Source organism: Schistocerca serialis, chromosome 2 (assembly GCF_023864345.2).
Source record: "Schistocerca serialis cubense isolate TAMUIC-IGC-003099 chromosome 2, iqSchSeri2.2, whole genome shotgun sequence".
Classification (NCBI taxonomy): domain Eukaryota; kingdom Metazoa; phylum Arthropoda; class Insecta; order Orthoptera; family Acrididae; genus Schistocerca; species Schistocerca serialis.
In genome coordinates, this window is record NC_064639.1 from 795,154,062 (window position 1) to 795,169,945 (window position 15,884).

Genomic DNA, 15,884 nt, shown 5'->3' on the forward strand with positions numbered 1-15,884 from the left:
GTTGCAATCTTTGTGACAAGTAGAACGGTCTCGCCGGAGCGCAATAGTGCTGTTACTACGCCTGTTAGGATGTAGAAGGTGAATGAACAGCGTCAGACGTTGAGTGACCACTGTCAAGGAGACGGAGATGCAGGGTACTTGTGGTCTCCTCCATTTGGCTGGCTGGTCGAATAGTATAATCCAGAAGACATGGAGGGTGGTGGTGGTGGTGGGGGGGGGGGGGGGGGGAGATGCTGCTGCTTGGGAATGTGAGACAGGCATAGATGTCATCTCGGCCACGCCTGATCACCACGAAGAAGGATCACCTTATTCTGGACCAAGCACAGCATAATCACTTCACACCAGCGCCTGCTAGCCGAGAACAAGTAATGATCTCTCTGCGGCATTCTGTGTGGGATCGCACCATTTATCAGACGCTAGCATTAGCCGTGCTTGGAAATTACAGTCCCTTGCGTAGGCTCCCGTTAACACAACACAAAACAGCTGCACCTGGTGTGGTGCCAGGACCGGGAGGTAAGGACTGCTGATGACTCGCGTTGTGTTGTGTTCAGCTATGAGTCTCAGTTCTGCACTATCCCAGATGACCATCGTCAGTGAGAGCTGCGTCAGAAGTCTCATTCTTCCAATGTTGCGAAGAGGCACAGCGGTGTTGCCCTGGCGTTATGGTGTGGGGAGCCAACGGGAATGACTTCAGCCCACTGCTGGTAATGGTTGAGAAACTACGACGACACTACGATTTACGACCGACATCCTGCCTCCTCATGTGTTACCTCTCATACAACAGTATTGTGGTGCTATTTTTCAACAAGAAAATGATCGACCATACGTGTCACATGTCTCTGCGAACTGTGTGTGCGCCATTTCGAAAATTGCGAGGAATTCTGGGACTTATAGGCTACGTTTAAAACGGGATACTTTTCAGCTACTTTCCTGAGGGATCTCTTTCTGGGCCGGTAACACACCAACCGGATAAATGAGCCTACTGCAGACGGACCGCACCCGATGTAAAAATAAATCAGACATGTTCGTGAAGCCACGGATAAAACCGGCAAACCGTAGAAGCCGAGTAAGGAAAAACGGAAAGGGATAGACCCTCCACTAAGAAAAGATAAATAACGGTCAAACTGACTTCCCAAATGGAGGCTGAAACGAGTGGAACATTATTCCTCTCATTTACACTCTCGTATAGCCGTAGTTTGCGGTCAGCATTTAGAGATATAATGCTTAGTGAAATACTGCTAATTCTGAGTACACACTTCGATTGTATATTGCGAAGATCATGATTTTACCAGAGTTGTGAGGACACATTTTTCTGATGTAAGATTTTAAAAGGCTATATTCTTCTGAATTGCAAATTCTGAGTACTGTTATGCTAAATCAATGTGCTCTTAACTGATGTGAACTATTTATTTACATATTTTATCATAGTTACAAAAATTATTATTATTATTATTATTATTATATTCGAACATTTGTATTATACCGTTGTTATTATTTACACAAAGCACTCTAAGCAACCCAAAGCTTCAGCGCGCGAATATTCGTTGCAGTGTTGGGGAATAGGCACGACTCTCATTTAAATGCAATAGTGCTTCCTTTATTTCACTGCGGGGCTATTTGCGGTAGTTAGAAGCTCCCAGTACACTACCACACTGCTATCGGTCAACGATGCCTGTTTGGGAGCCGTCGCGCGAGCCAGCAAGTAGAACTTATAGAGCAAAAGTTTCTCTGTCTGATAAGGACTTTAATTCCTGTCACTAGTAAGATTCCTTTTCCTTTTTCCTGTCCAATATTAATCTTTCCATTCAGCAAAGCTCTTGTTTTACAGACTGCCCCTTTAGCTATCCGATTTCGATGTCGCATTTAACTTAAGTTATTATAACACTTTTGAATCATGTGACCTCTTCCCCAATTTGGTTGATCACATATTTATGTGTAAGCGGTGTATTCTCAAGGCCTTGGTACTTTCTGTGTTAAATGTAATGCTATAACGTCAGCTACTGCCGCAGTCGTATTTTGTAAAGCTTTTTTTCTGTTTTGGCTATAACCACTGTAGGCTCTGGGTATAGCACATAATGGTTCCCCCTACTCCAAAATCTCCAAAATAATGCGAATATCCTATCCACCGAGTACTCTCCGTACATATCGAATATATCTGGAGACCGAAACAGCCTTGCACCATTCTTCTCCAAATTTAAAGGCACTTGGTGTGTCCTGTCTTAAGACGTAATTTTACTTTTTAACCTTCTAAATAAGTCTCTATCAAGGTCTCCAATTAGCTTTAGTTACATGAACCATAAATATAGCTCTTCATTTATCCCTAAAATTCGTTCCAAAATTACTCTCAATCGTTCGATAGCGTTACTGATTCATTTCCCTTCTCTAAAGAGAAATCTCTCACTTTCCATACGCTTTTCTGCCACACAAAAATATTCATTGAAGTATCAGACTCCATGTTGCTGTTATTACTTTGCTCACAGACTAGAAATGAACACACATTTTCAATCTCATCTTGTCATGCCTAAGTCTCCGTAATTAACGCAACAATAACCATTCATTGCGTAAATGGTACAGTCACTGCAGATAGTCTAAACTGCATCAGAGCCATAAACAAATTCATTTTGTACTTCGTTTCCCACAGCAGTCTGGATCACACTCGCTTATCGTTTGAAATGGCTGTTTGGCGCGGTGGTTCGTTGTGAAATGCATGAGCGAGATGGGGTTGTTGATGTCGCTGGGACAGCAGCGGGTGTCAGCTGGTGAACACGGCACGCAATCAGCGACAAGTGCTCTCGTCTGTCACCACCAGCCACCACACTCGAGATACTTGTATGTCCTCGCGTTCACAATGCCTCCCGTCATCGTTCTCGCCTGGAGGTGCGTCAGATACGTGTCATGAAGCGCCCGCTGAAGACGGGCTGCTGTGACGCCAGCATAGAAAGTCAGCGCACAACACCGTAACTTAGCACTGACTCAATTTGACTCATGAGCAGTAACTGCCAAACGTAGCGAGAAGGAAACGATTCTCTACCGTTACAGCACGGTGCCTTAGGATATGATAGATTTTTTTTAATGCCTCAGTGACAGAAGTCAGCACGACCTTCTTGCTGGACCATGGTCGATGTTTCTGGCAAGTTTCTTCCATTTTTATCGGTCCTGGTAAAAGTAGTAGAAACTTACCAGAAACATTGACCATGCGTGTTGCATGAAAAGAGGCAGAAGAAGAGTTTTGGTGCTGCAACCTTCCTATAGACATCGCATCGCCCACGAACATCCTCACGATTCTTCCGATTTTACCCACTACAACACTTGTAATAGGGGGTTGTGTGAATCGGGAAAGGGGACCAAACAGTGAGGTCATCAATCCCATCGGTTTAGGGAAGGAAGTCGGTTTGCCTGAAGCGATTTAGTGAAATCATGGAAAGCCTGAATCAGGACGGCCGAACGCGGGTTTGAACAGTCATCCTCCCAAATGCGAGTCCAATGTGCTAGCCACTGTGCCAACTTACTTGTCGTTTGTAACAGTGTAAACAGTAACGGCCCTGTAACACTTCCTTGGGGGACTTTCGATTTCACTCACATGGCAGGGAGGTCGTTCTATCACGAGGTATTTGAGGGGAAAAAAGGTTACGTCTCCAAAATACTGCATTTAAATGCGGGAAAAACTGTAGAGGTTCTACTACTGGTGCAGGGACTAACAGTTGAACGTTACCATAAATACGAGGGCTTCCCCCCTAGCTCCGATCGGTCGCATAATGAAAGCCACAGTGAAAATCAAAAAAATGTTTCATTTGGATTATTCAGCTACACCTTTCAGCTACTTCTCAATATTGTAGCCGGTCTGTTTTAAGCAGCCTATTGCGTACAGATAGGTGAAGACATCTATTACTATTCGATCGACTGGCGATAAACAATCCTCGTCACAATAGGTAGACGTCAGCAATATCCGCCACCTCCCTACACTTGTCTGCAGCTTCTTGTTTGTGCCGAAATTCTGTTCTCATAGGCAGTGGTTAATGTGAGCAAATTGGTTAACAGAGGGAGCCCAGTCCGTGTTGTATGGTGAGTGATCAAAATTCCCACCGAAAACGCTGCAAGAGAGACGGTGTTGCGCCTGCAGTGCCCGGCCGCGAGTTGACATGAAGGAGGAAACTCACGACAGTTACGTTATGTGGGCTGCTTGAAAACAGGCGAAACCCGTCAACACTCACTTCACACCTGGCGGGAGACATCATAGTTTTAAGCATCTTCATGTGTGACATGACGCGATAGACGTCACTACTAGAGACGATGCACAACACATCTGCGCAGGCTTCATCGGATTTTCACTATACTTTAAATTTCACGACCAATTGTAGCCTGAAAAAAAAGTTGTACTCGTAAACTCAGCTTATTGTGCACAGGTAGGTGAAGAGATCTATTACTATTCGATCGCGCCACTGGCGATAAATAACGGGAAACAATAACAATCTTAAAATACCTAGAAGTAACTATCAGAAGCGATCAACAGTGAAACGACCGGAAATAACGAGTGAGTACATAAGGGGTGTTCGATAATCATTGGTGCCGGCCGGAGTGGCCGAGCGGTTCTAGGCGCTTCAGTCTGGGACCGCGCGACCGCTACGGTCGAAGGTTCGAATCCTGCCTTGGGCATGGATGTATGTGATGTCCTTAGGTTAGTTAGGTTTAAGTAGTTCTAAGTTCTAGGGGATTGATGACCTCAGAAGTTAAGTCCCATACTGCTCAGAGCCATAATCATTGGTATTTATAAAATATCGATTTTTCAGTTTAAACATCGATGTTTCAGTATCCATGCTGAAGTCTTGGAAACTCCGGGGTATCAGTGTTAAGGGCAAAATATCGCCCTTCGATGTTGGCAAAAAAAATCCAGACCACTTGTTACAGCTGTACATAATTTTATCGTCACTAAAACATATCTGTTTCTTAACAAGTGTCGTAACGATACCAGTGAAACATGTATGCGACTTGTCAAACGCAGTTATTGTAGAGAGGCAGGAAAAGGAGCAGGGTATACTTCCTGTTCGATTGCACCGTCAAAAATAAATTTGCTGCGTTCAACAGGTGTTCAAATGGTTCAAATGGCTCTGAGTACTATGGGACTTAATTTCTGAGGTCATCAGTTTCCTAGAATTTAGAACTACTTAAACCTAACTAACCTAAGGACATCACACACATCCATGCCCGAGGCAGGATTCGAACCTGCGACCGTAGCGGTCGCGCGGTTCTAGACAGTAGCGCCTAGAACCGCTCGGCCACTCCGGCCGGCGTTCAACAGGTGTGTTTCAGAAGTAAGCGCTGGTAAACTGAGATTGTGTTTGTTTAACTGGACAATTCACATGTGGAGAATGCATGTACCATGCTGTCCACTATGTGCTTTAGTTTTGTATGTGCGTATCTGTATATTCTATTAATTTGATAATCTATTACTGCTTTTCAATAATGGAAGAAAAAAATCAGTTCTGCAGAAGCAGTAGTTTCGAATGAGCTAAGGCAGGAACATTGGCTATTGTTATAGCTAAGCGTGAAGTAATGCCTTTCACTGTTTATTCAGTTCACGCTTCCGTGGTCTGAAGTAGTGAGGGCAATACGTTGGTACACGACGGGAAAGCAGAGAAAACAATGCAGGGAACATTATTAAATAGCACAAGAACAGAATAATTTGCAAATTGTACGAGAAACAGACTTACCATCATACCTCAGTTATTATCTAAGAGACCGCCTTCTAGATAGTACATCAGACCCATCAGAAGTACGGAATCACATCATTAGTACTATCTACCCAAAGCTGCAAAAAATTGTGGTTAAATATTTGTGCTGTATAGCCACATCGTGAAATTCTGAAAGACTGTTCTCAAAAGTAAGATATGCGCTATGTCAACTAGTACGTTGCTTTTTACCGCTTTCTACAGATGTACCATTTAGCATCAGTCAGTGTTACAAATATCAGTGTTTTGCGCTCGATTATTATCACCAACTACGTTGAGATCAAAGTCAGCATCGACGATTTGCCAACATCGCACATGGCCTAGAGTTTATAGGATTGGGACAAGCTGGTACTGCTACCGTCCAGGCTACGTGCAGCTTCCTCAGCTCGTAAGTTTAGAGTGGAGCGTTCGACTTGGAGCGGAGGCTCTTGTACGAGCCAACCACAGTCACAGTAGGAGGCAAGTTTCCCCAGAGGACCGCACCAGCTGGCCGCGACGGTACCTCCCTGCTCGGTTCACTCAGCTCGGAACTTTGCGGGGGAACGGGCGTTAAAATCGACAACAACTGCGCCGAGAATTCTGAGAGGGAAGTAAACCGGCGGAAATTCAATTTGGGGGCCGTTAAAGTTGGTCCACACACCACGCCGCGGGGCCTACCTCTTATCCCCTGCCATAACTCTCGAGCTGGATACTCACCCCCCTCCTCCGTCCTGGCACAGCCCTCGCGGCGCGCGAAGTAACTGTCCGTTACACCTCCCCCCCCCCCCCTCCCCCACAGCTCAGTTAAACCTCGTACTGCAATGTTCTCTTCCGAGCACTGTTTGCAACAGATAGGCTTATAATAAATCTGGAAGGATTATTTTCTTTTCCTCGTCCTTTTTTTTCCCTTCGAGCAGAGGGGAAGAAGAAATTCATCGGAACCCTTCTGCAAACTGCTAAATAATTAAAACCATATTAGACCCGGGTGAATGCGCGGGAGCAGGAATCTGCTGACTGGAGTTTGCCCTGCCCTGACCCCTGAGGCAGTCTATGGAGCAGTTAGCACGCCATTACTACATAATGAGCTGTAAGCGCCGTGCTTATGATGGAAATGCTTTCCGCTACATCCATCTTCCCGCCAGCCTCAGCTCGCCAGGGAAAGGCGAGCGAAGCGGAATGACTCTACTGGCTGCTTAAGTCCGACAATAGGGTAATACATGAAATACGTGATGCTATCACTTTGTCATATTTATATATTCTTTTGTCACTTCTGGGTAGAACAAGTTCATGTTTAAGTCTGAAAAATAAACAGATTGCATGTTAGTTCTATCAACATTTTGTTTATTTCAAACGGGTTTTCGCCTTATTGGGTAAACGCACGGAAACACCTGACTAACGTCCACAAGAGACCCATGAGCGTAGGCATCCCAGCATTGGAAGGAAAGACATTATCGCGCGGGCGCGCGCGCGCACACACACAGAATCTTTTATTTTGACATTAGATGTTCATCATTTGTGTTATGCACCAAACACTTTATATCACAATGTTGCCAAACATTCAGTCTTAGTAATCCTAACAAGGGAACCTCCCCATCGCACCCCCCTCAGATTTAGTTACAAGTTGGCACAGTGGATAGGACTTGAAAAACTGAACACAGATCAATTGAGAAAACAGGAAGAAGTTGTGTGGAACTGTGAAAAAATAAGCAAAATATACAAACTGAGTAGTTCATAGGAAGATAGGCAACATTAAGGACACTGGGATCGCAGGAGCGCCGTGGTCTCGTGGTAACGTGAGCGGCTGTGGAACGAAAAGTCCTTGGTTCAAATCTTCCATCGAGTGAAAACTTTAATTTTTTATTTTCAGTTTATGTGACAAACTCTTATGTTTTCATCACTTTTTTGGGAGTGATTATCACATCCACAAGAAAACCTAAATCGGGCAAGATACAAGAATCTTTTTACCCATTCGCAAAGTGTACAAGCTAGGTGGGTCGACAACATATTCCTGTCATGTGACGCACATGCCGTCACCAGTGTCGTATAGAATATATCAGATGTGTTTTCCTGTGGAGGAATCGGTTGACCTATGACCTTGCGATCAAATGTTTTCCGTTCCGATTGGAGAGGCACGTCCTTTCGTCTACTAATTGCACGGTTATGCGATGCGGTCGCAAAACACAGACACTAAACTTATTACGGCGAACAGAGACGTCAATGAACGAACGGACAGATAATAACTATGCAAAAATAAAGAAAGTAAAATTTTCACTCGTGGGAAGACTTGAACCAAGAACCTCTCCTTCTGCAGCTGCTCACGCTACCACGGCACCACGGCGCTCCTGAGCTCACGTTCTCCTTGTTATTGCCTATATGGCACATGGACTACTCAGTTTGTATATTTGCTTATTTTTTCACAGTTCCACACAACTTCTTCCTGTTTTCTCAATTGATCTGTGTTCAGTTTATCAAGGCCTATCCACTGTGCCGACTTATAACTAAATCTGAGGGGGGTGCGATGGGGAGGTTCCCTTGTAAGTATCGGGAACGATACTTGCCTCAGATCAAAATGATCGACCGAGAAACAGCTAGTTCCACTTTTCATGATACATTATCTTTATCGTCACAGAATGAGCGGAAAAGAAAGAGGAACGAAGAACAGAGTTCGCGTCTCGGCAACAATGACATCATTTGGGGTGGAACACTAGTTCAGCTGCACAAGAATGGAACAGATTATTAGATTCAAATGGCTCCGAGCACTATGGGACTTAACTTCTGAGGTCATCAGTCCCCTAGAACTTTGAACTACTTAAACCTAAGTAACCTAAGGACGTCACACACAGCCATGTCCGAGGCAGGATTCGAACCTGCGACCGTAAGCGGTCGCGCGGTTCCAGACTGTAGCGCCTAGAACCGCTCGGCCACCATGGCCGGCACAGATTATTAGACCTTTGCCTCGAGTGAGTCTGGGACATCAAAAATAAAGTAATGGTGAGCGGGGGTGAGGGGGGGCAGCACGCCACAATAATGATTTTTCTTTCCCGTCAGATGAGCTATATACCTGCCATAAGGCGTGGTTTAACCGAAGTTTTAAACATCGATAATTTATATGGAATATAATCATATAATTATCACACTTCCAAATATTAAACATTTAAATTTGGTATTTACAAGATTCAGTTTCAATGCTATCTTAAAAACGCTGGATTCCCTAAGATTTTACGAAATTCCTGAAATTCCCTGCGATTTCCTTAATTTTTTCCAGGTACGTAAAATGTAATTCGCTTAGAACTGCAGGTTTTCCATAAGAATAGCCACTCTGGAGGGGGATTGTAATATATTCCTGGATTCCTTGCGTAGTACTCATTACTGAAACTGGAAGTAAAGTTTCGAGTTGCGTCTGTCTTCAAGCGACTGCGAGTATTCGGTCCTCGGCATCTCTATGATGCTGCTACATGGGTCAGACAAACTCCTGACCATTCGTACTGCCTTTCTTTATAAACAAAAAATACACTGAAGTTGCCACCTGTCTTATGTAACAATGAGCCTATATGATCACTGTATTTCATATCCCTATAAATTGTTACACCCACATATTTGTGTGATTTGACTGATTATGATTATGATTCACTGATACCGCAGTCATACGAAAATAGGGTTTTTCGTTCTGTGACGTTCATAGTCTTAAGTTTCTGATCATTTAAAGCAAGCTGACAAACTTTGCCTCACTTTCAGAATGTAGAAAGTTTTTACTGAATATCTGCGTAGGTTTTTTTTTCAAACAGTACGTTAGAGATAACTGCATCTAGAGACTTGTAACAACGTTGTGAAGTTTTTCTACACCGGCATTAAACGCGGTTGCGGGCCAACAAAACGAAGTAACGCGGAGTTCAAACATCTTTCACTCCCTCCTGTGCAGCTATGCGCGAGATGTGCCGCCGTCCAAAGGCCCTTCAACTAAAAGGAGGAATGGAAGCATAGATATTCCGCGCACGCTCGAGAAAAGTCGCCGTTTCCTTACAGGGGCAGCACGGCTGGAAATACCTCGTCTTTTGATTTACAAGCCGCCGGCCGTTGTGTGCACGGCTGTTGCGTACGGCACGTAACACGTTTCGCGGAAAGGTTGCTGCCTCCAGAAATGGCGGTGAGTTAAATTTATCCCCGGTTTGCACAACAACTAACAGGCAATCGGATGGAGTAGTGCTTGTTTTGCTGGAGAAGGGGATGTGGAGTTTACCTGGACGACAGCCGGTGCACCTAGCTGTGCAACGCTCATTGGTCTCTCACTGGGCGAGGCTGAGACACTGGAGGACAGCGTTTCAAATTCCAGTCCTGCTATACAGACTTAGGTTCTGCGTGATTTCTCCAAAAATCGCTTACGGTGAATACTGAGATGGTTTCCTTGAAGCAAACGGTTGATTTACATCCGCACCCTTCGGCCAATTCAAGCCTGAACTTCGTTTTCGTTAAACAATAGTATTCCTTTTTCTCGCTTGATACTCATCGTTTTCGAAAACGATGCGTGTAAGGGATTAATGTTATCACACGCAAGAACAATAAACACATACATCGCAAATATAAACACAGTATTTCTTTTACGACCAGCCTAGCGATAATATACTTGCTCCTATAAATTGACTTAGCGTTGAAATAGTTTTTAGGCGCCTAGGGCAATCCGCAGAAAGCTAAGTAGCACAGATACATAAGTACTTCAGACCTTCATACTCGTATGTTCATTTATTTGTAGGTTCTGGGTTAGCATGAAAACTCAAAAGTTTTTCGTTAATTATTCATTTACTTCTATTTCGCCTTTTACAGGTGTGGGATGTCAAAAAAGAATTCATCACTTGTGGCAACAGTGAACCTGATACAACGACTAAGATTTTCTCACAAAAGAAATTGTAAATGTTCGTATCATTTACAATTGCCGAGTTCAGTTTTTCTTCTTTTTTAATCTTGGGTCTGCCGTGACTGAAGTGCGCTTTACTATTTATTCTCACGATTCTTTGAATAATAAATAATTAAAAAACATTGTGTTTCGATACGGTAACTTTTTTCATTTATATTTTATGGCTAGTCTCTTGGATTGGATCAAACTACTTCCGAAATGATGAACAACATAAATTCGACTTTGTCAAAGTAAAGGCAGAGTGGTATTATATAATTTATTGTGTCTCTCACTGAAATTATTTTTAAACACAAACTAAAATTTATGTAACAAACACTACTCTTCTAACAGGCTCCTCTTTGATTTTTATTCCCTTGTTTGAGATTTTCTTTTGTTTATCAGTTTATTCAATAACCACGTAACTTAAAACCTTCACTGATTTGTACATCGGTAACATATTTGCATTAAGATAAGTCGGCAGAAAATTTTGTGTTTGTGATGACGATGTTTTATTAAGGGTTTCATCCTTCCTCGAATTGTATGGCATATTTGAGAATGGTCTTGTGACAGGTTTTATATTTCCTTAAATAACGGGAGACAACAGACTGGATTCCGGGGATGCATAGGGAGCGCAGCAACGTAGTCATGAATAAAGCTTCTGACGGTGTTGACTGGAATAAACTCTTCGAATTTTGAGGATATCAGCGATAATATATAGGGGGCAGAGATTACCTAGAACTTGTACAACTACTAGACTGCTTGCATTTACAGAGATCTATGAACAAGAACGCGAGGCAGTCGTTGATAAGGGAGTGGAACTCCGAAGTTTTCAGTGTGCACTTTAGAAAGTAAAGACGAACGTGGTAAGGGAATCAAATTTCAGGGAGAAGAAATTTTAAAAAAATGAGGTCTGCCATAGGCACAATTCGGTCAGAAATGACTGAGGGCCTGGAAGAGCTGAATGGAATGGTTGGTGTCTTGAAAAGGGACTGTAGGATGAATGTAGACAAAAGTAAAACAAGGGTAGCGAAATGTAATCGAATTAAATTAGGCGTTGTGCAGGGAATTAGACTAGGAAACGACACATCAAAAGTAGTAAATACGTTTTCCTAGTTGGCAGTCAAAATCGCTGATATGGCCGGCGTAGAGATCATAGGAGGTATGTTCAACGAGCAATGCACCACTATTTTTCCTCGCCCAATTTCGGTTAAAAAAATGCGGAATTTTTGTGGAACATCGAGTGATATTCCTACTTCAGCTCCCAATAGTTTGATGAAGTTTCGACAGGTCGTGGCGCCATACGTAGCCTTCAAATTGGTGTCTGTAAAGGGGGTGCGTTCCAAGCAGAGAGCTGTCACTGAGTTTCTTTTGGCGAACAGCTGGAGCATCGCAGATATTCATAGGCGCTTGCAGGATGCCCACGAAAATCAGGCAGTGAAGAAAACCACAGAAGGTCGTTTGGCGAGGCGTCTGTCGGCATCGCAACCAGGTCGCAGAAACCACTACAATCTCCCGCATGCCTACCGGTTGCACACAGCTGTGGCTCCTGCAATGTTGGAACGTGCGGACACTCTCATTCGAGGTGATCGACGCATCACAATCAAACACCTCGGTGCACAACTGCACGCCACTGTTGGTAGTTCTGACCCACTCGTCCACCAATGGGGGGTACCAATGGTGTGTGTCCGTTGGGTTTCTTACCGCCTAACAGAAACCCAGAAGCGCAATGAAGGAGCGTGTGCACAAATAGAGAAATTTTTTTGTGGAACATCGTCACAGGCGATGGAACATGGTTCCATCTCTTCGAAACGGAAACACAAAAAAAATGTTCAAATGTGTGTGAAATCTTATGGGACTTAGCTGCTAAGGTCATCAGTCCCTAAGCTTACACACTACTTAACCTAAGGACAAACACACACATCCATGCCCGAGGGAGGATTCGAACCTCCGCCAGGACTAGCCGCACAGTCCATGACTGCAGCGCCCTAGACCGATCGGCTAATCCCGCGTGGCACGGAAACACAACGGCAATCCATGGCGTGGCGCCATACCAGCCCCAGGAAGAAGTTCAAAGCCGCACCGTCAGCAAGTAAAGTAATGGCAACGGTTTTCTAGGGCTTTGAAGGTTTTTTTTATGTCCATCCTCATGGTGCAACGATCAGCTCTGAAGAGTATTGTGCTATCCTCACGAAATCAAAAAACTACTTAAGTGTGTTCGTCGACACAAAAATGGAAAACGAACTTTTCCTTCTCCACGACAGCGCAAAGCCTCATACAAGTCTACGCACACTGGTGGAGCTCAAAAAACTTCACTGGACAGCTCATCCTCATCCACCCTACAGCCGTGATGTCGCACCTTCCGACTTCCGTCTGTTCGGCACAATGAAGGATGTGTTCCGCGGGAAGCAGTACGAGGATTATGGTGGGGGGGTTATTGATGCAGCAAGACGTTCGGTCCGACGTCGAGTAGAGTAGTACCATAGGGCATACAGGCCGTCCAAGCAAGCAGGCGTATGGCTGTCTCAATGAATGGAGATTATGTTGAAAAATAGCTTTTGTAGCCAAAACAGTGGGGATTGATATGGTGTATGGGAATCCTGAATAAAACCAGCCTGCTTTCAGAAAGAAATTTGTTGCATTAGTTATTGAGCGCCCCTCGCAGGTTGCAGAGACGAAGATCCTGTCGCAGAACAGACTAGCGGGGGAGTTGCATCGAGCCACTCTTCGGACGATGGCAACTTAAATATGAACAACATCAACGACAACCGCTAAGTGATCACTGAGATAGCAGAGTGCGACGTGGCACACGAGGCTCGAGCGCAGCTCACCTCTATGATCTGCTGCAGGTCCCTGACGTAGACTGCCTCGGTGTCGATGATCTCCATGACGACGCGGTCCATGTAGGAGATGTGGGGGTCGCAGTAGCGCGGCCGCTGACTGTGCGGGGGCGGCCACGGCGACGACACGTGGGCGGCGCGTGGGGGCGGCGGGCTGCACACGCCGCTGTCCCCGGAGCCTGCCAACAGGTGCCCGGTGTTGACGATGTGCGCGTTTGACGTAAACATCACATAAATAACAGATACAGGTAGAGACTGCACGGCGCTGTTACGCGCAATCTGAAATTTTCCACATCATCGTTAAGATACTGGAACACATCAGTGTACACAAAGTGATCAAGAGGATTATACGAATGCATGGTGTCTATTCTTTCGGAGAGAGCAGAGACAGCGCTTTCAAAAAACTGAGTCGCCTCGATGGGCAATGAATCCACAACTTCCAGTGAGGGCCGTTAAACCTCCTGCGAGAATCTAAATTAGCGAGCGTGGAGGACATGCACGGGGACTGCGACAGATGGCGCTATATGGGAGTCTGAGTCGGCCGGGGAGCGTGTCGAGATAGTCTACGCATCTCCGATAAAAACTTTGCCTGGGTGGAGCAGTGGTTTAGTCCACTGCCTAGTAAGCAGGAGATCCCGAGTTCGAGTCCCGGACCACCACACATTTTTACTTGTCGCCGCTGATTCTCCACAAAGTCCTGATTCAGCTAATACCATTAGTTCCTTCCCTTCCTTTTCCTTTCCTTTCCTTTCTTGCCCCTCCCCCTTCAGTTTACACAGCAAGATCAACAGGAATTTAGCATGTCGTTTCAACAACGATGTAACATGTATTCAGTAATAAGATGTGGTCTTAAAACAATGTCATCATGTTACTGCAACCGACACATTTAACTGTAAGGGGAAAAGGACGGCATTAGAAGTTTTAGTGGTCTTGACAACGCCCACACACCCACAGTGCCTCGCATCCGACAGTAGCGTAACGACGCTGTCTGCTCAGAGGAACAGAACGGGTGGTAGGGCTGTATCAGAGATGAAGGCAGCAAAGAACTCACCGCCTGGAACAGGAACACTGTGGAGCAGAGCCGTAGCTAACCAGCTGCCTACTGAGCACGGAAGGCGAAGCTGTCAGAGGACCACACAGTGCCGTGCCTTCAGGCAGATAACGGATGACTGGCGTGACACGTCTGCCGGGGATTAGCAAGAGAAAGGTTGTCTTTCAGCAATACGCGATTCCCCCTGCACGTGTGGAAAGAGGCGCAACTCTGAGCTCAATTTCGGCAGACAATACTTGACTGCAGAAATGCTCTCCACGCAATCAGTGGGCGCAACGCAGGCATCTACCTCAAATTTTATCGTTGTAAGGTTCTTTGCACAGACTGAATAAGTAATGGAGGTAAATTTTTATTGATGACTGCCCGTTGTGAAGAAATAATGGGACTGAATACGATTAATCTACCAGACGACCACGAGTCAGTTCTGACGCGCCGTTTACCTTAAAGATAAAAGTTAATTGAAGCATGTTCATAATTTAAGCTAGTACAATTGTTGGATGTGAGGTCCGTCAGTTACGGAAAACACAGTTTTTTCTCTGTGCCCAAACATGTTTCGGCACCACTGTGCCATCATCAGTGGTTTTTCGTTTTTATTTATTCTGTAATGTGAACATCTTTGATAAATGATTATAAAATTATGTGGATGTGTAGTTCAAACAATAGATCGTTTCTTTTTGTAAATACCTTGACATTTGGTGTGCATGAATTTTCCGGATCACTTGTGTGTTAATTACTACGAATAGCTTGTCATATGCAACCAAACGATGTTGATGAGAAAGTTTTTTGCTCGGAATTAACCTATCTTCTAGAATGTAATTTTGTTTGTCGCGATGTTTTCGCGCCTATATTCGTTTTTACTTTCGTTTTCGTGTGCCAATCACTTTCATTCTCCGCATCATGGTGAGGTGCTGCGATGCACACGTAACTACAAGTATTTTCCACAAATAACGTAGTAAAACACTTTTCACTTCACCAAAGCACAGTGTGATTGTGGTTTGTTGTGTGTCCCAGCCCAGTCAGTGTTTATTTGTCCACCAGAGAGTTCGGCGCCAAATCTGAATTTTGTTTGCATTTGATCTTTGTTTGTTTGTGTGTGTGTGTGTGTGTGTGTGTGTGTGTGTGTGTGTGTGTGTGTGTGCGTGTGTGTGTGTGAATATATCATCCAATTTTTCTGAAACTGTAATCATTTGTGATGACTGGGTGTTGTGTGATGTCCTTAGGTTAGTTAGGTTTAAGTAGTTCTAAGTTCTAGGGGACTGATGACCATAGATGTTAAGTGCCATAGTGCTCAGAGCCGTTTGAACCATTTTTTTGTAATCATTTGTTTGTCTGTACATATACACCACATCTACCGCTCACCGTCCCACTCGGATTAATTCCTTCGTGGTGCGTCTTTTTTTTGT

The 15,884-nt window shown here is 44.5% G+C and overlaps 1 protein-coding gene across 1 annotated transcript in view; it reads right to left on the bottom strand.

The window, feature by feature from the left end:
• The window catches only part of LOC126458032 (uncharacterized), a gene marked incomplete at its 5' end in the record, with an annotated part of 169,760 nt that overhangs the window by 82,310 nt on the left and 71,566 nt on the right, over positions 1 to 15,884 (bottom strand). The window contains one exon of the mRNA XM_050094821.1: positions 13,422 to 13,609. Within this exon, the coding sequence (XP_049950778.1) occupies positions 13,422 to 13,609 (188 nt within the window). The remainder of the gene's footprint in view (positions 1 to 13,421; positions 13,610 to 15,884) is intronic.